We start from the raw sequence: 25,729 nt of genomic DNA, 5'->3' as shown, positions 1-25,729 counted from the left end.
TAAAATAATATTAGGTAACCTATATTAAATTTGGTCAAGATTCATTAATGAGAATTTACAATATTTGTATACTTTTCAATAATTTTATGTTTATTGTGGCTAACTATGCTTAAAAGTAATTGGGAATGTACTTAATTACATTAAGAATCCACCTCAGGACTAATACATGGCTTCCCTTTGAGTTGTAGCTGACAAGAATACCTATTTTCATATTCTACTTTACTTTTCTGTAAGATGAATGCTTTTAATCCATGGTATCTTAGAAAAATACCCACAATGATATCAAGCCAAAAAGTTACAAACATACATTCTCATATTATTAATGAGGAATACCATAAATATTCTTAGTTTTTCCTTATGGATATGTATTGTTGACGGAAATATGTTTCATATGCCAGATGGACCCACGAAACTAACTTTTCTAAAGTAATTAGATGTGTGTGTGTGTGCATAAAAAAGTTATCTCTGACCAACCACTTAACTGAACTACTTTTTTTCTTTAGGAAAGATTCATATTTTCTAATATGCTTTTAAAAATGTATATTTGATAGGTGTAAGAATATGGTCCCTTAATATATAACCAAGGGCATAAGAGAGAAGTATGTAGGGGTAAAATTAATCCATCACACCGTTAAATGTCACCCCTTCGGGAAAACCCTGTGCACGCCACTGTATTCATTCCCTTCCCCTAAATAAAACAATAGGTAAAACCGAGATTTAGAGTTATGTATAGCTACAAACATTAATACATGATGCTGATCCTAAATTTTGAATTTTAAAAACCTTGATAACAAGGAAAAAGTCCCTTCTAGAAAAATATTTGAAAATGTGTAGGGAGGGGAAAAGCAAAAATTGATGAATACTGAATATTCCAACTAAAAAGTTAGTTTATCGGCCCCAACTGTATGTAGATTAGTATTGAATAGTAATATGTTTTATATTTCTAGACTATAGACTGTGCAGTACTAACAAGGTTAAGGATGACAGCTGTCATATGAAGCGTACATTATTTAATGCAAAACATTATACAATTAATCAAACTAGAGTGTATTTTTAAAACAACTTCCAAGCTAAATCTTAATTATTGTATTTAACCCAAAAAAAATCCTTCAGTCAGTTATTTTCTGCAATTTTAGCCTTCTCTCCCTTTCTAAACTGGATATAATATCATGAATCCATTTGAGGATTTGAAAAAATATAGACAGAGAGAATTTAAATATAAGGAACTGTTTTAGAACTTCGGCTTATTTTTAAAATTCTGTGGTTTGTTGCAGGATATTGGTTTGCTAATGATGGAAAACATTTTCCAGTATGGCTTCGAAATAGATTAATATATGATGGCTTAAAACCGGTTCTCAGCCAGACTTAGAAACCATGTATAGCATAGTATTATTAAAATTTTCCACGAATATTAAAACAAAAATCATTAAATTAACACAAGTTTTGTTAGCCCTGGGCTATTAAAACTAATTTCAATCTTATAATTTTTATTTTAATTTCCGCGGAAAGCTGTCTATGAAACGATGCGATTGATAAATATTTTATAATCTTTAAGAAATTGTACGTGTTCATCATGTTTGAACTTAGTAATTATGACTTTTGCAATTAAAAAGCATAGAACTGATTGTTTTTTAAAAATCTAAACTAAATAATTGTATTCGCAAAAAAGTGTTTGTCCCGCCATGAAAGTCTGGAAATTTGAAACATGATTAACCAAAGTTTAGCATCAAAGAAATTTCGTGGTGTCCACTAAGCAAAGTTTTTAGCGTGTTTATGAAATGTAGCATATCTAGATTAGGACAAATAACAGCAATCATTTTTTGTGATTGTTATACTACTCTTCTTAAATCCCTTCATGGGATTAGAGGGTAAACACAAAAAATCAAAATCAATAGCATTTGAAATTCTCTTTCTTGTATTTAGCCATGCAAAAAATTTATCAACTTGTCTGTAAATTAATTTCCAGATTTTGATTCGCTATTTTATGAATATCTATGTCTTGTCTTTTTGTAAGAAATAGTTTTTAGTTTGATATTCAGATCAGGTCCTTTCTAAACTCGGATATCAAACATTTACATTTTATACCCTCATACAATATTCAAACCTTTTATCAAAATTACAAATTTTTATTCATATTTGTCAATAATCATTAAAATTGCATATTTGAGAAGTATTTCTGTACAGTACCATATTTCACTGGTATATGGATTTAAAATTGAAATTTTTAAATGGTAAAATTGTCCATTAAAACTGGTTTGTTATGATTTTCTGCACTTCATGCAAAAAAAACATTTAGCCTCGCTGCCCTCAATTTTAATAAAAAGGAAATGCAAAAAAGAAAATAAGGTCTAGTAATCTTTTAATTACACTTTAATATTAATTGAAAAAAATATTCAAAATGCATCTACTTACATGTATAGGATCTATGTTACTAACTATTAATTAAGAAATAGGGGCTTCAGTCAGAACCTTAAACAACTTTCTTGGGGACAGAATCGCATTATCCAACATTACTTTTAAAATTTGTCTGTCAGTTTTTTATTAAAATATACTATTTGAAATTAATACATTTTATTAAAAATATTGTGTTAAAATTCCTTGTCTAAAATTGCCCAGAGAATATTGGAACCAGATCTGAGGGGGGCAGAGTGGAGTAACAGTGGTACAGCTATAGTTGCTATCTGAAAATAATTATTTTCTTATTTGTAATTAACAGGATTCTAAGGGATAACAAAATGTACGATACGTTGATGTAAATCCCAAATGATTCCTTCTGATAGAGTTTAAAATTTTAAGTTATGATCCTACCAACCACAAATCCATAAAAGTTTACGAATAAGCTAACGGGTAAAGATGTTATAAACTTTGAGTACCAGTGTAATTTCCAGTCCAGTGTCTCCTACTTCTCTGATAATTAATGAATAAAAGATAAAACATAACAAGGTTTAGCTAGACTACGTTTTTCTATCTACATATCTCTACTATTCATATAAAATATTATATTACATTATAAATGACCAATGCTAGGCTAGTATATTTTTTTACCATGGGTCAATTACAATGTATACTGGACTAGCATTAATCATTTGTATTGCATGACGTCATTTCTTATTAGGTACTATAAGATGCTTCTGTAAATTCATCAAAATTATTGCTCCAACAGGCAATAAGTCTTTGGGAAAAAGTAAGCTTCAGCAAGCCAAACTAATATAATTATAACTTTATGCACAAGCACTACACAAAACACATTCACACACACACAAACTCATATCATTTTCAGTCCAGAATACTTTTATTGATTGTATTTTTTTGCCTACATACAATGTTAAGTAAAATTACCTAAATATACAGTATTTAGAACCATTTAAAAAAAAATCATTTTTGGGTTTAACTGAAGAAAAAAAAAGCATAAGAATTTTTTCTTAATTCTCCTCCTTTTATTATTGAGTCCTTGATACTTCCCTTTTTTACTCTTTCATGTCTGCGAGTTGATATACATATTCCTTAATTCATTTAATGTGCCCAAAGGAAGCTGTCATCTTCCCCCTTTCCTGTTTATTATCTCATTAATTTAGGTTTAAGTGTTTCATTTAAATGCTATTCCAATAAAATAATTAAATAAGAAATTGAAATAATAAAAATTTCCAATTATTTGTGTTTTATTCTTTCTTCAAATTTTTTTTAACATAACTTCGCTTTTATATGTCATTATCGCCCTTGTTTTGTATAAAAATAATACGTATTGGAAAATTTATGATTATTTTTGGTTGTTTTTTAGGGCATACTGTTGTATATTTGATGGATCTGTATTGCATATATATTATATTGTATGGGCTTTACTCTTACACAGTATCCTTTTGACTTTATTTGGATCTATTTAAATATGTATTTCCCGTCAAGCAGAAAAAATGATAATATGCCTTATCTTAATTGTTGAGACAAAATCATTATCCACCCTCAATTTAAAAAAAAATATTTTAACATTTTTATTAAACAGTAAAATTCAGATTTTAGTAAACAATTTAATTTTATAGGGGAAATAAAAGAAGAATCAGTTAGATGATAAAAAGGAAATTGCAGAGAACTAAAAGGCTATGACAATGGCCGATAAATTGATGTACATCCCCAATGATGAAACACAACATTACCCCTTCTTTAGATTAAATTTAGTAGTTGAAACGTTTTAAACACTTAATGAATCAACCAATCAAAAATCACTAAAGTCCCCAAAGTTGTTAAGCCAACATATAAGAAACAATATTTCAAATTTGGGAACTTGTGTAATAAACTGCCCATTGCCCCCTCTCTCTCTCTCTCTGGGAAATTGGGTCATGTTCTGGCTAAGAATAAAGCTGTTACAATGAATATTGGAGGAATCATATCCAACAGATTATAACAACCATTCCATGCACCTGTGCAACCTTTTTTTCTGTTCGCATGTCTGTTTATCTGTCTTGCTGTCGATTTTTTCTATCCATCATTTTTTGTTGATATGTCTATCTGACTAACTTTAACTGTCTGTTTATTTCTCTTTCTTTCTGACTGTCTTACTATCAGCTTTAATATCTCCACATTTGACTATATGTCCAATATTCATATCTATCTATCTTTATACCAATCTAACTATCTGTATATCTATCTACCTACTATATACCTGCGAAGTGTTTGTATCTAGAAGTTTCCACATAGTTGGTATGATATGGTTGGTTTGTAACCAAATAAATAGCTTCTTATATTTCCTTAACAAATAAAACACAATATAAATGTGCCAAAGATAGGAACCTCTTTTCTGTATATTGTAACTAATAAAGTAACTATTGCCTTCCTTTGATATTAGATTTCAAAATATGCACCTGAAAAGTAGCAGTAAGGGTGACACCAGTGGGAGCTGGTATCACAAATAAAAGTGCAATCTATATTAATATGTGAATATGTCGCATGGGTGAGTTGCGCCTGGACTAAACAGTCAACTTATCAACTCAAGGCTAGACTATTGGTTCTTCCAACTCATACCCGTACATAGCAGACAATCAACCCTTTGCACAATATTTTTCTGAAGATCTTCACTGTACATGTTAATGAGTTGCGCCTTGTTTGGGCCAAGGCATTCCCCCTACCCAAACTTTTATGATCAGCAGCTGTAGTAGTTATGCATTAGCTTTAGACAATCTGAAACTTCCGCGGCAAAAGATTACGGCAAACGGCAACTAGACACTAAAATTTCAACTGCAGCCACCTGTTTTTCAGCGAAGCTACCAGCAAGTCAAAAAAAATGTACAGTAATACAAAGTTGTATTATAAAAAGAAAAAAAACATAATTTTAGAAAAAAAAGAAAACAAGACAACATTCTAATATTAAAAGAGCTACAAATTGAAGAGGTTCACGCCTACTTGAACAAAAATATACATAACAAAACATTTTAATGTCTGTACCCGGCTTGTGTCAATATTTTTGTCAAGATATTTTGTTGAGACCTGTCTGTCTGTGTGCCTGCCTGCTTCCTGCCAGATGGATGAAATTAGATCCTTTGTATACCATAATAGAGAATGATTGAGAAAAGTTGAAAGATTGACGGAGTTTTGCAAAAGACTTTGTGTTCACTTTTAGATACAGGATAAGGATATTCATATTGAAAAACAATAACAATTAGGTCTTATGATAGATTATTTTATTTTAATGCTATAAAAACATTACAAATCAAATTTAAAAAAAAAAATGGAAAAATTATTGAAAATACAACTTTATGATATCCTTATAATAAAGTAACTGCATGTTTGTCTGTCTGTGTGTTTGTACCGAAGGATCTCGCTAACCGCTGAACCAAAATGGTTCTCTTTTACAGGATAGCTTCTCATAGGACCTGGAAAGTTTATAACTATATTGGGGCGGGTATCCAATTAAATCCAAAAAATCTTTTTTACTTTTTCTTTTTTAATCTAAAATAAAACATTGGGTTATCGAGTTAAACTCCCCCCTCCTCAAGTGCCCTAGGGGCGTAACCGCTAGTACATAATAAAGTGAGAAAACTTACTTTGACATTTCCAGTAACCCCTCCTCATTGAGAGCAAGGCTCTTGATGGCCTCCAGGATGTAGTAGGTCAGTCCATTTTCTTCCAGTTCTGAAACAATAAAATAATTAAAATGTAAAACAATTTTTTTACATATACCGATCTCGGCAGCTGCACCAACCAGAAGGCGGAGAATCGACTCGTTACAACAATAAAAATCAGATGGATGTTCCTAAAACTGTTCCTTATAAGTCAACCGTCAGTTAAGTACTATCTGGCTTAAATTGAAAGCTTACGCGCAGCTGCCTTCAATCATTTGAAATAGATGGAGCCGACAAGTCAAATAAATCTTCCCCAAAAACACTTACATTTTCTCTGTATACCTTTTGTTAGCTTGAATTGATAAGATCTTTGATTATATTAAGATTGGATAATTCAGAGTAACATCCGCCAATCTTACTATTAAATAATCTTCATGGGCCGGGGGGAGGGAGAATTTCATTCATAATCCATTGTTCTATCCCTCTTATCCCTGAATATACCCTATTTTCTTAATTTCTATTAAAGTATAATGTATTAGTTTTACCTGTGACAATTATAAACAATCTGGATAGTAGCTGGATATAAACAGGATGATCTTCAAATTCAATAGAACTTTCCTGCAAAATTTTTAAAATTTGATAAAGTTATGAGAGAAAAAAATTGAGTAATTGAAATTTGCATGACACAATCTTCCAATAGTTTGCTTTGTCGAAATTTGGGACATTAAAAAGTATGTTATATTGAATCCTCTAGGAGCAATTTGGGGGAAAGGGGAGAAGTCGGCCCAATTTTCTATTGGAAGGGTTGTGTTAACATCCCCATAATAGCTTCTAAGGACTTATGGGAAGCTAAATTGCAAGGAAGAACCATAAGTTCACCAATTACCGATATCCTTTGTTAATTCTGTTACTTTTTTATAAGGACAAAATCTTTTCATAATCTTTGATCTTTATTATTTATGTTTATGCATTAAAAAAACATATTTTTTGCTATCATTAAAATATAACTTGAAGTTTAAAGCCAAAATTTGCCTAACAAAACTTAATGTACGTATAACTAAATTGCAGTGCTAATAATGCCATTGCCATAATTCCATTGCCAAGTTTACATTGCCAAATGTGCACTTCTTTCCTTTTTCTAAAGCTAGGGGAGTGAGCAGTATTCACAAAAAATATTTCAAACAAAGATTAAAGTATTTTATTGTCATTGTCTCTATATTTTTTTACATTTACATATATTTTTTTACATTTAAATCTTAAAACTTGACACAGCGCAGCTACTTTATGTTTACGCAGATATGCGTCTGTCTAAAACAAGTCTCAAACACGCATGAGTAATTACTATTCGAACGCGACAAAGCCCAAATTGTGTTATAATTGTGTCAAAAATGATCTATGTGACGTAATACAAATGAGGGATTATCCATCTCTTTTTAGAGGTTTTCTTTCCCACTTCTCCTCTTATCTCCCTCATTTTATTACGTCACATGGATCATTTTTTACACAATTTTATCACAATTTGGGCTTTGTTCTAGAACGCTACATACAAGAATCCAGACTGGTACACAAACACACAGTGACATATTACAATTAAACTAATATTTAGTACATACTAATTGTAAACAAGGATGAAAATGTCTATAAGTAGCGAAGAACTGATAAATATTTATAAGTAAATTGAAAATAAATCATGAAATCACAAAACCGTTAAAAACATTTATTAAAAATGCTTATTAGTTTAAGGAATCTTCACTAAAAATATCAGCTTAATTAGCAGCCAAGAAAATCGATAACGTAACGGACGGACAGACAAAGACAATTATAGAACAGCTTTGCTACTAAAAAAATGACAATTCTTTAACACATATTCGTCCCTGTTCTGTGCATGCTCGAGCTAGCTGTATGTGGCAGTAGAAAAAGATTTGACACAGAGACAGATTTATTTGTATAAATAACACAAACAAAACACATCTTTCATTTTCAGAAAATTTTCATATTAAATCTGCCAGATGTTTTATATCTTTAAAGATTAGACTTTCCATAGGGATGAATAATCTGTAAGACTTAAGAAACCTTGCCTAGGCTAAATTCCTTCCTAGGATTTAGTCCATTAACACTATAAGTATTAGATAAATAATGCAGCTGACTCCAAAAGAGAGAGAGTGCCACTAGATCTTAGCTCAGGGATACTGTATAAGAGATAGGTGCATCTAAGGCGAATATGTATGAGTCAGATGCCTTAGTGAGAGGGTAATCAAGTCGATATCTCAGTCGATATCTAAATCCTAGCTCCCATGGTGACACCCTGAAGTAGGGGGGCGTTGTTACCAAACCAACTATAGGCAAAATACCTTTATAAGTTCATTATTTGTTTCAGTAACAGTACTTTCAGAATCAGAAGAATCTTCTGGCAAAGTCTCCACTGTTGTTTTGAATGTGCTAAAACATTAATTGGCGTTATACATCAAATTAAAATACAAAGAACACCCATCCCCCCCCCCTTCCGCCTACTTTTGATAAAATTTTATATTAATGTGGTGGATATTTGTTTATTAAATACTTTAGGTAAGGTTAGGTTGGTTGGGTTCTGGGTTGTACTTTAGTGTTTTGGCATCGCATACATATAGGCCCGCTGGATTAAAGAACCCTATATTTTTACTTTATCTAATAAGGTCGCGGGAAGTGTCAGAGGAGAACAGAAACTTTGTCTATAAGCACCAGTAAATGTACTCTTTAAATGTTTGTACTAATACTTCTAAAACTCAGTTTGTGTATTAATCTTAATCTTATTCATTCCCCCAAAGACAAAAAAATATATCACATTGCTTCCGTAGGAACCGACACACATACCTATGTATAGAGTAGCTTGGCATAGTTTGTTTCTTATCCATTTTATTCATTTTACATTTTATATTTTGACTTTAACTTCTTCCATTATATTATATACTTTTTATCAAGCAGCTAACGAATCGCGCAACCTCTACCTCTATCTATCTAATAAAAAATAACAAAGTTTTTTTGGAATTTTGACCGAAAATATATTTTATTTATTTAAATTTAGATATCAAAAATTTTGTAATGACTATCGCTGACTGGTTAAGCTCATGTAGTGGGCATAGCCATCTACTCGTCGTAGTCGCTGGAGTCGCCGATGTCGTCGGGTTCCTGTTGGAGGAGCTCCTCCACAAGGTCCTGCTGGACGGTGACCAGGCGGTCCATTGCGGCGATGGAATCCATGTTAGCCTGGAAGGAGCGGGCGTACGTGGGCATTACTGATATTAACCTCACGACTAACCCATAGTTGGAATACATCATGCGGAGGATTTCCTCATCGATGGCGTCGTTGCGGAATCTCCTCCACATCAGCATGTCGCCCTCATGCACAACGCCCAACAACCTCCTCTTGACCATAAACCAGAGGTCCAGACAGCGCCTGTCTACCCCCGGAAATGGGAGTAGATCAGGCACTGCCGCGAGGTTCAGCAGCTGCTGGACGCCGTGCACGGGTACAGGATCATCGACTTCATCGCTAGAATTGAGCATAGCGATGAGCTCCTGCACCTGGTCATGGAGGGGAACATTTTCCTCACCTCCAGCCTCCTCCGGAACTTCCGGCGCCCCATCTGGTAAAGCACCCTGGCCTTGTCCTACTTCCTCTTCTTGATCTGACATCTTGGAGACAATTGAAATTTGACCTTACCTACCCCATATTTATACCCCCCTTGTGTTTTAATACCATGCATTATGCAATCTTAATTTAACTTATTAATTAGTAAATAACTTTCCCCACTTCCGATTTCCCGCGTATTTCCCCTATGCTTTACAACCAATTGTCACCCTCCCGCCCCTTTTTTCCTTTATTCTACTGTGCTTTACCGGAAAACCACTCTTCCCCCCACCCCCTACTTTTTCTCCCCCCCTAGCATATACCAAACGATAAGCGCCGCTCTGTCTGTCTGGCTGGTAGCCACGACCGCGCACAAACCATTCACCACGCCCCATTTTCTCCCCCTCGTTTTCCTCCCCTCCTCCCCCATACCTGTTCAATTCCTTGACCCATCTCCCTTACTCTAACTAGTCTCTCACTTCATCAACTTACATTTCTTATTCTTACTTTTTTATGCTAATACTAAATTAATCCATAGCAAAATATTAATTAACAGACATCCTATTGCTTTGTACATCTTTCAAATAAAAAAATAAAAAGTTCATAGCAAGATATCTAGGATTTATTAAAAAACAAATCAATGAATTTATGGTAAATTATTTTAAAAATTATATTTAGCTACTTTTTTTAAAAAAACTAAACTGTATTATTTATTTCTCACTGTTGATTTTTGTGAACGTCTTGCGGATATTTCCGCGGTTGTTTTTGCGGATATTTTGCGGATATCTTGTATATAAAGTCGTAGAGAACTTGACCATAACTGGTCCAGACCAGAAATGGCCAACTTCTGGAGCTATAGTTGGAGACAAGCCCCCTCTTGTGCAGTTATCCGCTCAGCAATTTCACCTAATTTAGTTTCATGATACTCCATATCCTTGTTTGGGTTGTATAGTGTGAGTGCCAACTCGGTTTCTAAATAACCCTGTTGGTATAGTAGACGGGCTACCTCACGACGTACTTCCTCACTGACATTGCCACCATTAACTATATTGAGAAGTCGTTGATATGTTATTGTCAGTCTATTGCGTAACGGCTGCCACATTTGTTGGTATTCTTCCTCTCCGAACATTTTCGTGCCTAAACAACAGTAAGATTTAAACTCCACTAAAGCAAAGCTATAACCAAATTATGCGCGCACTAGCACGCCACAGCCTTTTTTTTAACATGACCCACTTTCACCCTTTACTTTCAAAAAAGAGTGAGATCAATGGATTAATGTAAACGTTTTCTAGCACAAACCACTCTCCTCTCACCTTCCCTCACCTCACCCCCCCCATATTGTTGCCCCATTCACAGCCATGCTGTGACCAGTTCTCAAAACATAAAAATCAGATTCCGGAGGAATCGAACCTTACATATTTAGGGACACACTCCCATTATCAAAAAACCAAAATCAGATTCCGTAGGAATCGCACATGACCTATTCTTTATTCTGTACAATTGTACAATTGTACATCATAGGATTATTATATCCATTCTCAAGAAATAAAAATCAGATTCCGTAGGAATCGAAACCAACCATTACACCTTGTTCACTTAAGTACATGATACGATTATATATTAGGATATCTTATTCATTTTTTGGATTTTTGGATTTTTGGATTGGACCAAGTGTTATCGCGAGATTTGCCGTTATCCTGTAATTATTGGTGTGGAGATGTCCTTAGACCCGGACAAAACTCCACTCTATAATGAAAATAATTTGTTATAAAGGAAACTGTCTATGTAGAGCTGAAAAGGGATCACAACGGGAATAGCGACTCCTAGTGGAGGTTTTGGTTCCTTAATTGTTCCGAATTTACGCTTGGAGAAGTTGCAACTGATAGTAGGAGGATGTCTGAAATACACAGCAAGATATTTTATTCTTTCATTGTTAAGATTATTATTTATTTGCACATATAACATTGTATCGGCTTAGCAAGCGTCAAAGTACACCAGTGGCTCCACAACCCTTAAAGGGTTATGCTAACTATCTGGTACAATGTTGCATGGAATTTTTACTGTAAAATGTTATCTTCATCTTATTCGAACTGGCCTGGTAACTAGGTGGAGACGAAGTTCGGCCAATTCCATGCTAGGTACTTAATAATAGTTACTATGTATATTATTATATTATTATCAAACCTGCATCAAATATAACAAACCAGAAGAATCAAACAAATCAAAGCATAGTAACATAATGTATGATATATATCTAATAAAATATGTTGTACCTTTGAGGAAAATAAATCTTATCTTATCTTATCTTATGTAAATATTTACAATGCCTTTAAGTGAATTGTTGAAAATGCATTAATTACTACCTTGTCCAGTTTGAACCTGGAATGAATATTACCTGGAAAGAACAGCCATAAATCCACCAACTCCTTGTTGCTTCTTTAGGTTATCCTTCTTATCATCATCTATGACAGTGTGTCCAGTGCTAAACAAAAATTATATATAGCTATTTATTTACTAATAAGCCTTTTTTTCAATTATAAATGCGTACAAAAATTTTTTACCAGAAAAGTATTTTGTGAAGAATTTATTATGTTTATAAAGATATGAATTTGATCTTATAAAATTTATAATATCTTGTCCAAGCTATTGTCTAAGACCGTGTTGCCTTTTATATTAAAAGGACTGACAAGCGCTTACCAAAAAGTTTTTAGGTGTCTACTACATCTTAGTCTCATATTGACAAGAAATCCAGAAGTTGTATGTATCCTTCGCTTCTTTCTCCCACCCCCCCCCCCCCAACCAATGTGGTTTTTTTTAATTTATACCTTATAGAATTATTTTCTCCGTCGTTTTCAAGTGGCTCTTCAGACACTGTGTACTTCAAAATGCTCCTAAATTAAATATTTTCATAAAAATTTGTGGTTTTAGCTCCAAAATATTTGTTTGTGTACTTTTTTAGAATGAATAAAGTAATAATATTATAAAAATAATAAAAGAAAAAAAATTTTCGCAAAAAAAAAACCATGTAATTGGTTTAGTTATTTATGATGGAATATATGTATACTAGCGGCTGCGCAACTAGAGACCTAGGGACTAGGGGTGAGGGATTAGTCTTAAACTTTCCATTTTTTTTTTGGGGGGGGGGGTTATTTCTCTTTATTGGGAGATACCAAAATACTAAACATTCCCTGTACCTTCAATATAAAGGAGAACAATATCAGTTATGCGGTCAACGAGATCTTAAGCTACAGACAGACATTCTTTTACTTTTACATAATAGCATTCGTTTTATACGTCAGTATTTTGAAAATTGGTATTTTATTCTAATTTGAATCCAATAAAACCAATTTAAGAAGCAAGAGTTAGAGAGGAAAGCTCACAAAATTTATAAATGTTTCTTTTCGTAGTCTTGAATAGCAATTTTATTGCAAATTCTTTCATGAATGTATTTTGTATATATAATCAAAACAATGTGATTTTGTAAAATTATAGTAGCTTGTAAGAAATCTTACTTAGAAACCAATAAATGTAATATTAACAAATAATTAATAATTAACGACATTTGCACTGAAGCTTAGTGGAAATTTACTTTAAATGCCGCACATTCGATTTTCAATAAGTGGATTATGATTGGCAGTTAAACACCAATCAGAATTTATTCTAATGTTTGAAAAAAAACGCGCAGTTAATTTGGATAAGTGTTCATTTATAGAAATCATATCTGTAACTTTTATTGAAACAAATCTGTAACTGCAAACCCAATAATTTTCTTTTCTATTGAAGGAAAGTAAGTAATGGTCGGGAAGAGAGAAAGGTTTTATATGACTTCTTTCAGTATACAAAATTTATTATTAAGGATTAACATTATAATTTAAATATTTTTTACATATACATATAATATATATTTTACTTTATTTCTGTAATAAAACTTTGATTTAAAGTCTACCTTTTAATTGTGTTTCTTCCTGTATATGCAATTTAATAAGATAAAGAAATACCCATTGGTTATTAAAGGAAAATGAAATTTGTATAAAAATAGAAATAGAAATACAAAACAATGCATGATTAAGAATAATTAATTTCTGTGAAAACAAGTGCGTGTTGGTAATGAGAAAATGCAATAATCCCAGCACACACACAAAGCAAGGCTATTCTAAGCCGACACATCAATCACTATTCAATCATATTAAAAGCATAGCTACTTTATAATTCAATATGTACAGTAATCGTATTAAAGAATGTTTGTATCACTATACCTTTTTCTATTAATATAAGTTCTACTAGCGGCTACGCCCCCTAGAGGCCTCTGGGAGTACTTAAGGAAAGGGAGAATAATTCGATAATTTATTTTAAATTTAAAAAAAAAGTAGGGGATAAAGTCAACCCCTCCCCCTCACCATTTTCAATTTTAGTTTTTACAATAAAAAAAACTTTTTTTTATTTGAAGGGGGGGGGGTAATTTTTTTCTAGGAGTGATTTAACTTGGCTTGTCGCATATACTTGCAGTGACAACTAGGGTTGGGCCGGATACTTTTTTGTCCGGATACCGGATATCCGGCTGATTTCAAACGCCGGATATCCGGTAACCGGCCGGATATCCGGCTAACGCCGGATATCCGGCAAATATCCGGTTATCCGGCCAAATTACCGGATATCCGGTCGGATAACCGGCCAAATTATCACATACTAAAGTAGCAAAAAAAAATTTCTTCAGAAATCTTATATAAATTTACATAAAGTTAAACTTGTTAAGAAAAAATGTTCTTCTAGCTTTAATAATAAGAAAATTATAGCCATTTAAAATTTTAAAAAGCAGAGATTTTTGGAGTAAAGTATAAAAAATTATAGAGCCTGATATCCGGCCGGATAGTTTCAATATCCGGTATCCGGCCGGATATTGAAAATGGCCGGATATCCGGCCCAACCCTAGTGACAACCAGTACCTAATATAACATAATCTAATTCTAACCTGACCTAAAGAAATAAACAAACTATATAAAATACTTTACCCCCACCCCTCCCTCACTTTATTTCAATTTATTTCAAACATTCAGCAGTCAATAACAGGGTACTTTGTAACAAAGCACCGTTATAATTTACACAATTATTAAGTGCACAAGGCCAATAAATCGACAGTGAGACAACTATGACTTGTAGAGAATTTCGGGTATAGTCCCTTTCGTGACAACGCATCTTAGGGGTCGTTTCGTCGTACTTTCACAGTACCTTTTCTCCTATTTCTAGCTTTGTGGGGGTTCTAACCCTTCGGGATATCACCCTAACTTAATCTTACCCAATCTAAAATTACCCTTCAAAAGATTCTTTGAAAATACAAAGAAACGCCCCTTAAAAGGACTCTCCACAGAAAAATCAACTTTGGATTTTTGAAAAACTAACCTGAAACTATTATTCTCTGTTCAATTTTAGGCATTTTTTGTTTTTGTGGCATCGCGATCGAAGCCCTTTGAAAATTTTGTCCGCCGCCTATTTGTACTGCCGCTAAAACAATATATACTACACTTTCCTCCACTCAATATATGTTTGCCGCTAAAGAACATTTGCTCCATTGCAACCGGCCGCTCTACTATTTATCCTCTTCCTTGACTGGACAATCCTGCCGCCTCCATTTTGTGTTCGCCTCCGCCAAATATAACCATCTTTTGCTGCAGTTGCCGCATTCATCGCCCTTCTCCGCCGCTACTCCGCTATACATTGCGTACGTGGCTATACACAACACCCCCAGCCTCCATTTAATTTCTGAACAAGGGAGAGGGGAGCATGTATTAAAAAGCGATGAATAGCGGAGTAGCGGCGGAGAAGGGCGATGAATGCGGCAACGGCGGCAAAAATAGAAGCTAAAAATCACTAAAGCAGCACAAATTAAATGGCGGGAGGATTCACTTAAAGGAGGTAAAAAATTTCAAAGGGCTTCGATCGCGATGCCACAAAAACAAAAAATGCCTAAAATTGAACAGAGAATAATAATTTCAGGTTAGATTTTCAAAAATCCAAAGTTGATTTTTCTGTGGAGAGTCCTTTTAAGAGGCTTTGTCACGAAAGGGACTATACCCGAAATTTCTCTATATAATAAATATATCCCTTATCCTTGCATGTACTGTACATATAATAAGTAAGTTTGTTTGTGGATGAAAACCAATCACAAGAAAATGGCTTTATGGATTATATCCTAAATTCTTTTTACAACAGTTGACCTAGTGCTGTTGTAGCAGCTTAGCTACTCAATAACTTTGGATAAATTTTTTGGTTGATTTAATATTAACATTTTACAGATTATGCAAAGAAATGAAAGGTTTCGTGATTTTTATACAATTTCTGGTAGTTTGAATTCAGCAAAGCATGCGATAAAAATATTACCTCAGAAGTTGAACAAATATGAACAGATTTTCATTTATATCATTTCTACAATCTGAACTTGATAAATTCCTAAAAGTTTAAAACGATGTTTATTATGTTAGCAGGGAGGTTGCTCTATATAACACGCTATCAGCTTATATTTACTAATAGTTTATATTTTTCTATGAACAAATATTCATTGCAAAAAATTTAAACTTTTAGCATTGCTTACTATAACAATAAATCTGCGAAAATTTAAGATCCTAATAAACTTACTTGAATAATTCTTCCAACCACGAAGAAGTGATCATATCAAGTGCCAGACTGAGAGTGCGCTGTGTATGGTTTCCCGCCATTCCAACGTGCTCCTCTATATCCTAAACATGACGAAGTGATCATATCAAGTGCCAGACTGAGAGTGCGCTGTGTATGGTTTCCCGCCATTCCAACATGATCCTCTATACCCTAAACATGAAGAAGTGATCATATCAAGTGCCAGACTGAGAGTGCGCTGTGTATGGTTACCCGCCATTCCAACATGCTCCACTTTATCCTAAACATAAACAAGTGATCAATATCGACATATCAAGTGCGCTGTAAATGGTTACCCGCCATCATAAACATAAAAAGGACTATATCAAGTGCTAGACCGAGAGTGCAAGAACGACATTGATTAATGGGAATCTTTTTTTAAGCAATGTCCTATCAAAAATTCTACATACACTTAAGAGTCATTAAAGAACTGAATTTAGTTTATGCTTATTTCTATAAAAAACATGACATAATTGATGCAATATAATTTACTACAATATATTTATAAGGAAGTGTAGGAGCACAAAACCTTCTCCCCTTAATTGGAAATAAATTTTGTAATTATGGCACCGCAGGTATTTTCCGGCCCTGCAGTATTTAAAATAACCTTCCTCTTTTTAAAGTTTATTTCCGAAATAAGAGAAATGAGGAGAAGGCAGTTCAGTGCACCATAGAAAATTTAAGGGAAAGAAACAAAATAATATTAACCTGATGTTTATATTGTGTGAGTAGTACATCTATCATCTTGGAATAAACCTGGACCAGCTTCTCTTTCTCCTCATCACTCACCATTTTCTTCTCCCTCCACACCTTCAACCCTTAACATTTAGATTATTCGTAGCATAGCTTATCTATAATTGAACTAGGTAGGTACGTCCGTTTCGTTTACACTTTTTTACGCAGCGTTTTACAGTAAGCGCACACTAAAACAATGGGTTCAACGAAATAAGACAAAGAGCTAAGATAAACTACACGATCTGGTGTAAATAAGTAAACATGCCTCCAGAAATTACGTGAAATAGAAATTAGCTCATTACTATTTAAAATTTTATATACAAACTGATTTTTCTTTATTTGTTTTAGCTTAGCTGATCAAATTTATTATGTTTTTTAAAAATATCATTATATTTATGTTAAATCTCATCAGCATAGTTATTACACGATTACAAATTGTATAATGTACTTTCCTACCCAGGGAAATCCATTGATCTTTCACGTATTTTTTGCACGCATACAAGATTCGTTTGATTTGTTTAATCTTTCCATTAGAGATGAAAGAAAGGTTAAAGGAGAGAGATAAAAGATAAAAATAGATATTTGATTCTAGATATTAGATGGTTAACAAAGAGAATAAATAAACTATTGAAAAATGTTAAAAAGAACTTGAGATGAAAATAAAAGGTAAAATTAATATTTTTTAGAAGCAAAGGTCAAACAATTATGAAAGCTTTCATATAAGCCAGGAATCTAAAGAGATAAGAAATGGCTGATAAATCATATAATATAATGATGATACACAAAATTGCCCCTCTAGATTACAATAAGTGAATAAACGTTTGGACACTCAACTTAAATAACCAACCAATTAAAATTCAATAATAATCCCCAAAGTTGTTAAGCCAACAAATAAGAAAACGCTATTATAAAACTTTGGGGACTGGTGTAATAATCAGCCTATTGTCCCAACCCTCCCTACATGTAAGCAAGGCTAAAAAAATCTATTTTTTGACAAATGAACTTATTAAGTTATTATCTAGAAAGATTTAAATGTAAACACTGTGGTTTCATATTTATATCTGTAATATTACGCAAGTGTATTGTAATAATTCAGGAAAAGAGAAATATTTCATATTTTGACGCATAGTTGGAGTTTGAATGATTAAATTCTATATTTGTCACTTTTTTCTACTTTCAGTTCCTAGATTCGATATTTTCCCCAAAAATAAAAAATAAATTTGAGGACAAAACATCTTAAAAACTTTTTAAGTAGCTCTATGCATAGTATATTGGTTTAAGATAAAATGTTTGGTGTTTTGGGTATTTGTTTTTATGATACCATACTTCCTATCCCCAAATAATAGGCTACAACTAACTAGCATTATTATTAATATTGTTCCCGGAAAATTGAAGACCTAAGGTCTCACTGTTTTACGCAATGCACAGTATACATGATTTTAAGATAATAAATGCTTCGGTTTATATTTTCCTTACTTTACATTGTGAAACCTAATCTAGGGGATGAGAGGGGAAGGGTGGTTATCCGCGTCATAGCTGTGTTCGTAAAATGAAAATAAAGGTGCTGCAACGTTCTTTTAGGTGGTGGGGTTTTGTAAGTTCCCCTACTCCAGAATGAAAATTTTCAGGATACCTGACCCCTAACCCCCCCCCCCCCCATAAAGAGTTGAATAAAATGTTAAAGGCATACCTGAGCTGTACATGGTGTATAAAATCTCTAGTGGTATAGTAACACCCAAGTCACAAAGAATTTGCATCCAATTCAGAACATCCTAACAATTTTAAATGATTAATTACCTACTCTACATTAATAAATACCTATATTTACGACAATTTTTATTTCTAAATTCCTACAAATTTTCATCAATTAAAAGGTCAGCAACATTATATGGGTGAATATTGAGGTACACTGGATATTATATGCCGACTTTGGTAGTGAAGGCAATATGTAAATAATTCAGTAGCAAGACATCACAATTAAATTTTACTTTTAAAAGTCGCACTCAGACTCAAGCACACTAGATCGATACTCCTTCAATACACAAAATATTATATTTACATTTATGAGATTTTAAGCATCATAACCAGCTGCATAAGCCGAGTTGAATTTTTCCTGGGTTAACCTAAACCCACCAAACCATTCTAGTCATATACAATTGGATTTGATATTACTTGGATCTTACACCAGATTTTCATGTTCTGTGATAAAGTGAATCTTGTAGTGGGCTAAAATAACAAACACCTCAATCCTCTCATTTACCCTATCCCCTCCCTTCATACTGGATGAATGAAATGAACAATAAATGACAGGGCAAAAATCAAACTAAATTGACAACAATTTTTCTCCTGACATAATATACATGTATATTCTACATCCAATCTTATGCGTAGCCAAGGGTAAAGTGAAAAAGGATATCGAAAGAAAAAAATATGGACTCAACTCATTGCTTGGCTTCTCTGTGATTAACTTTTACCTGCTGTTGTTCAATATCTTGTATTTGAATTCTACGGGTGGCAAAAAGGTAGATCTCATCCAGTTCAAATCCCAGCGGGGACATATCAGGATCAAATAACCTAAAAAACATATTTAATTAACACCTTTGCTTGTTGTATATAATGAAAGAACGTTTGGGTAGTAAATTAAAATGATTTTATATTTTATTTATAATAATATTTTATAATATTATTCAAAAATTATAAATATATATTCGTTGGTATATACGTCATAAACAAGGAAATAAAACTATTTAAAGTACAAATAAATATGTGTACGAGATCCAAAAGTAAAGCTGTTAGTTAGGCAAAGAAAGTGCATGCAAAGAAATAGACAAAAGTAAGTTACAGCGTTGCTTTGCCTCAAAATTTTCCTTCAAAAGAAATAAATCTTCTATTGTCCTAATTTATGTTGTCAAAGAAATATTTCTTTGCAATTTTCTGCATTGCAACCAAATCGTTATTCATTCAAACTTGCAAAATAATATGTGTTTTTAATATTTGTTAAAATATATATATGTATTTTTTGATTAGAAGTCAAATTGCCATTCTAGTGACATATATTAGAATTAAAATCAGTAATCATTATCAATAAATTAATAAAATATAATAATAAAATAATAAATAATAAAATAATATATGTCAAATAACATGAAACTACGCTGCTTTAGACGAACATCAAAATTTGTGAAAATGAAAGAAAGATAAATAAGAAACTATCAGATTTATCTTTAACTTTCAAAGCATTGTCATAAATCTTTATATTTAATAAAACCTAAATTATTGTTTCTTTTTATTATGAAAAAAAGGCCAAATATTATCTTTAAATAAACTTAATCTTTAACAGAAATACTCTATATCTAGACAATTGTTTTTTATCATCGCAGTAAATAGTCTATGGGATGGACTTGACTAGGATTTCCCCATGGATGGAGGGGATATTGGATATTATTGATACCAAAAGTTTTATGAGTACGTTCTTTACTCAGTAGGGCATTTTTATTGGTTTTTTCAGACTAGCAGGATCCAAACTTTTGCACTAATAGTTTTATATCATTTGGGATGTACCACAATTATTGCCTATTGTCATAACACATTACCTGAATTTTCATAAACAAAGTATACTGCACTAAACACTACATTATAGGACACCTTTAGTTCTTAACTATTGTTGATTTATTGCTTCCTCGCTACTCATTAATGCATTTATCCTAGTTAACCCCTTACAGTCGGGCCCCTTGCCGCACCTTAATCAGTCGGGGGGGGGGGGGGGCGTTCAATGTTATCTCAGTTCCTATTAGAGCTAGAGGGCTAAAAGTTTTTGTGTAAGTCCCCTGTGTTATGATGAATTTCCGACCTTAAGTAAGTCAAGGTCAATTTTTGCTTCCTTCACCCTTTTATTTAACAACCTTTGATTTTAGGTCCTTTTTTACTTAAAAATTTCAAACGGCTGTAATTTTTTTATTTTTGAAGCTAGAATAAATTTTTTTTTTGCAGAAAATGTTAATCTTTATGTAAATTTTATATTTCAAATATCAAAATATAAATTTCAGCGGCCGCAGCTGTACTTGGCAGCTGCCAGCCGCCGCAGTCGGCGGTCGGCGGGAAAACGGCGGCGGATCTTTATGAAATTTGAATACGTTATGTATACATGTAAGAAAAGCTTAAGTTTAAAATTTGAAGTCTCTAAGTCAAATATTGAGGCCACAGGAGCCATTTAAAGATTTCTGGAGACCTGGAGGATCATACCTGGAACCTGAAATTGACTTGAACACCTGTTTTTAATATGAGGATGTACTTCTAGAGGATATTTTAGTATTTTGGTAAGATAAAATGCTTTTTTTAAGTCAAAAAAATTATTTTTTCTCTTTACCTGGATGACCCTGCCAGGTTTGCTGGCATCCTGTGCCCGCCAGGATGGAGATATTAAAAAAGTTCCAACTCTCGGTTATGTGTCATACCCAAACTTAAAAAGTCACGAAGTTTGGGCTCTTTATCTTTCACATACAGAAAATGAGATAGAAAAAAACGGACCGTTAAGGGTTAATATAGATTCTATCATGCTTTAAATGTTTAAAACCAACCTGCAAAATACACTTCCAAGCTCGTGTAGATTCTCCTGTTGTTCAAATATCATCATTATCCTTTAAGCTTTGTCAGCAATCTTTTATTAATCCATCTTTGGTGAACAGAACAAGAATTGCAAGAATATATTCTATCTGTACATCACAAATTCGAGTAAATAAATATAATCTTGTTTTTTACATTTTTAATTTTTCTTATATAAAGGTAAGGGTTGTTAGATACACAATAACAAGTTAATGCTATCCATTAAAGTGTCTAGCGTGCGCAGAGCCCCCTCCCCCTATTTTTGTATTAAATTGAAAATAAGATGGGAGGGACCACTCTGTAACCAATATAAACTAACCTGACTGGAAGTAAAAAAAACAAACACAGGAAAAAAACTACTCCCATTCCCCTTTTAAAAATTATTTTAAAGCAAGGGGGGTTCTTTGGTCGAATTGGCTCTTTGAGGGAAACTGCCAACAAATTTATACTTAGATAATTCGCCAAGAATGTAAACAAAGCAATTATCATTACTTTATCCATATGAAACATAGTTCTATTGTTCCTTTTGGCTTTATTTGCTTTGAACCAGGGAACTAAAGGGATAAGATAATGGCTTTTAAATTAATGTACATACATACCCAATGAAGATAGACAAAATTACCCCTTCTGTTGATTAAAATTAGGGGGTGAAACGTTCGAACACTCATTAATCAAGCAAACAAAATAAGTTAAGCCAACAAAGAAGAAAACGTTATCATAAAACTTTGGTGACTAGTGTATTATACAGCCCATTGTCCCCTCTCTCTGGCTTTAAACTCTGACATCTAACGTTATTACTTCTTAGATCATAAACCATAATGAAAAGATATTATTTGGGTCATTTAACTTTCTATAAAATTGATTATGTAACACATTCCATTTGTAACATGGATATAAGAACCAAGTAAGATGGGTGTTCACTGGTCAGGTAAATTATCTCAATTAGTTCAGCCATCTATCTCTGATAGCAACAGAGTAAACATCATATCTTCCATTAATGGAAAAAAGTGATTTATAGAGTAGCTTTACTGTCTAAAAGAACACTCGGATATAGTTGATATTCCTTGAGATAATGGTTCTGAATGGCCTGCATCCATCTGGGAGCTATCTCCAGCCAGAGCTCCAGGGTGATTATATCAAAGGACACCAGACAAAATAGACGAGCTAAACCTTCCTGAATATGATAAAAAGGAAATTATAAACATCAGACTAGATCATCATAATGCTACTGTTTACATAAATGGCAAGCCTTTCTAACTTAAGGCGTACATTTAGATCCATTTTGGTGTTTTTAAAAAAAAATATTTAATATTGTCGATTTAGGAACAGATATAGCCAACCGACAGTTTCCAAATTTTGTTGCGACTTTTAGTACCTGATATACGGCTGCCGAGACCTGCGTACAGGTTCAGAAATTTCACTACAGATTTTTAAGTTTTACAAATATAAAATCAAACATTTAACATCTTTAAGCTCCTTTCTGTCATTATGAAAAAGAAAAATAAATTGTTAAATGTAAATAAATGTGTAGAATGCATTGTGACATATGGGTGTTTGTATGTGTGTCTGTGTGTGTGTGTGGGTGTGTGTACCCCTGAACTGGAGAAAAGGTTTCATATAAATTTATAACAAAATGGCAAAAGGAAATTTTGTGAAATGTGTGCAATTTCCTTCACTGTAACATTCACAGGTAACCAACAACTAAATTTATACGAAAAAATATTTGTGTATATATATTTATTGTGTTATTGATTATTTCTTACTTTTAAGATAAATTTTTCAATTCTACCAAATCTAGATTTACTGAGAGTCTGTAAGTTATTATGGCATGCTCAATAACGGTTTGTGTTCAATGCTGAAATAAACCTAGTCGGTTAATATGTTAATTTCATGTCACTCACTTTCATGTAACTGTGACCCAATGAAATTTTAGGTAACTTTAAGGTTTCCATTACTTCCATAAAACGTTAACAAAGTCGAAGAACTTAGGTTAGGTAATATTGGTTACAAGGAAGCCACGCAGGGTTAGGCATAACGAAATCAAACTACCTTTCCCACTTATTTTAAATTTATATAAACAGGGAGTGGGTAGTTGATCGCTAGGCACTTTGAGAGAAAACACCTTATTTTGTTCATATAATTTGGAGCTTTACTTTTCTACGTCAAATTTCAAAATAAAAGATGTCCATATTTGCTTGTATTGACCGTATTGACTTAATAAAATATTTGTGATTATGAAGCTTTAGATTAAGTTTCAATTTTTTAAAATAGTTAATATTTTTTCAACAGTGTACTTGTAAGAGAGAGGGAATTATTTAACAAATGAACGAAGGAAAAAGAGAGCGAAATGTTTAGAAATACGACTTGAGAAAAAAAGTAAATTTGGAAAATGATAGGTAAATATATCAGTTGTTCAGATAATATTAGGCAAATTGTATTTTGTACTTAATCAAAATTGTCAATACAGGAAAATAATTACATTTCAAATGATCAAATAATTTAACGAATTCTATACGCTTGAACATTTAAAACTGATTTCTAAAAAAAATGTTGACCTAAAAAGAATAAATATAGGTATAATATATCATATTCCAAACTTTTATCACTGTGAAAAATCACGAGTTACTTTGATGCCTTGGATAGAATTTTTGAAAACATTGGTAAACTTTGGATATATGTAGTTAAAAGTTGTAAAGAAAAGTGCATACATATCACACTCACATAGAGAGGAGACATGAAGGTTCTTTAATCATTTTAATCATGTTATGTTGTTGTTATTAAATTTTTCAAGCAACTTCCTGTATTATGTGGACAAAACACATACATATGTTTTGCGATAATAACTTTTTTTCACGTGCATTTTAATCGCATCACACGGATCACACGGTTACACAATACAAATGTTTAACTAATTTTTGTTTCATACATGCAAAATAAGAGTTCTTCTTCGATTCGAGGACATTGTCTAGAACACCCCAACGGCATCATACGCGTGTTTATACTTTATAGATTCAATTCGCCTACGCTCGCTATAGGCTATTAGGTTAAATAACATCCAACAGACAACCAATCTTTTAAAAGTTCTAACTGTGCATGTCTTTGAGATCCACCCAGGAAATTCCCCTTTAAATATTAATGTCATGCGCCAAACATAGCATAAGTACTATGTAGGACGTAGGTATCATTTTTAACATGTCTAGTATGACTCAAGGGCGTCCAAGGGGGGGAGTATTAAAGGGCACCCCAAAAATATTTTTCATTTTATCCCCCCCCCCCCCTAGAAAAAAAGCTTGGACGCCTCTGGTAGGACTAATATATTTTTTTTGGAGCTGTTTATGGTGCCTATAAAAAATGACATACAATACAAATGACCAATGATAGGCCACTACACAGACGTACTAAGGTACCAATGCCAGGCCTGTATGACGTCATTTTTATAGGCACTTTAAGGATCTTCTATATGTTTACCTTAATATGATGAGTTTCAGGAGCACAGACCTGCCAGTGGCCACCAACCTACAATTTATCAATAATTTAATAAATAGGATAATAAATCCTAGCTAAAAAAAAGGAAATGCCCCCAAAGTCTTAAAATAACGTCTCATTATTTGTTGGCTGAACAACCTTGGCACTTTTATTGCATTTTGATTTGTTGGTTCATTTAATTGAGTGTCCAAACGTTCAACCACTAATTGTAATCTACAGAAGGGGTAATTTTGTGAATCATTATTGGGGATGTAGATCAATTTATTAGCCTTTGTCTTATCCCTTTAAGTACCTGACTAAATTACCATCATCAACACTTTTCAAAAACCTTACACATATAAATATTTTACTTTACCATTTTACTTAAATAGAGAAGCTGTGCCTCTAAAGAAATTGTTTGATATTTGTATAGAATTCATAAAACTGTGTTTAATAGCCTGTGTAGTTTGTAAATTTTCTATAATATTATTACATGTACAGATATTGCTGTCTGTTTAGAAACAACAAGAACAATTTATATCTTATAGTAAATTAAGCTATTAAATAAATACAGGAACAGAAAAATTGAAATATATAACATAAC

At 32.7% G+C, this 25,729-nt stretch overlaps 1 protein-coding gene across 3 annotated transcripts in view; it reads right to left on the bottom strand.

Moving 5' to 3' along the window:
• unc79 (UNC-79 domain-containing protein) overlaps positions 1-25,729 on the bottom strand; it is an 89,920-nt gene that overhangs the window by 59,888 nt on the left and 4,303 nt on the right. For all 3 annotated transcript variants that reach the window (XM_080150864.1, XM_080150866.1, XM_080150865.1), the window contains exons 6-20: positions 25,129-25,176; positions 22,726-22,834; positions 21,636-21,672; positions 19,533-19,632; positions 18,749-18,830; positions 17,032-17,141; positions 16,288-16,388; positions 16,033-16,101; positions 12,483-12,548; positions 12,053-12,139; positions 8,402-8,489; positions 6,596-6,668; positions 6,033-6,120; positions 4,655-4,739; positions 2,600-2,681 (exon numbers count right to left, since the gene is read on the bottom strand). In XM_080150864.1, coding sequence (XP_080006990.1) covers positions 2,600-2,681; positions 4,655-4,739; positions 6,033-6,120; positions 6,596-6,668; positions 8,402-8,489; positions 12,053-12,139; positions 12,483-12,548; positions 16,033-16,101; positions 16,288-16,388; positions 17,032-17,141; positions 18,749-18,830; positions 19,533-19,632; positions 21,636-21,672; positions 22,726-22,834; positions 25,129-25,176 — 1,225 coding nt within the window. The remainder of the gene's footprint in view (positions 1-2,599; positions 2,682-4,654; positions 4,740-6,032; positions 6,121-6,595; positions 6,669-8,401; positions 8,490-12,052; positions 12,140-12,482; positions 12,549-16,032; positions 16,102-16,287; positions 16,389-17,031; positions 17,142-18,748; positions 18,831-19,532; positions 19,633-21,635; positions 21,673-22,725; positions 22,835-25,128; positions 25,177-25,729) is intronic.

The sequence above is a fragment of the Acartia tonsa genome, chromosome 2 (assembly GCF_053477335.1).
Source record: "Acartia tonsa isolate MP-2025a chromosome 2, ASM5347733v1, whole genome shotgun sequence".
In the NCBI taxonomy this organism is placed as follows: domain Eukaryota; kingdom Metazoa; phylum Arthropoda; class Copepoda; order Calanoida; family Acartiidae; genus Acartia; species Acartia tonsa.
The sequence above is the reverse complement of the archived record's forward strand: the minus strand, read 5'-3'. Positions and strand labels throughout refer to the sequence as shown.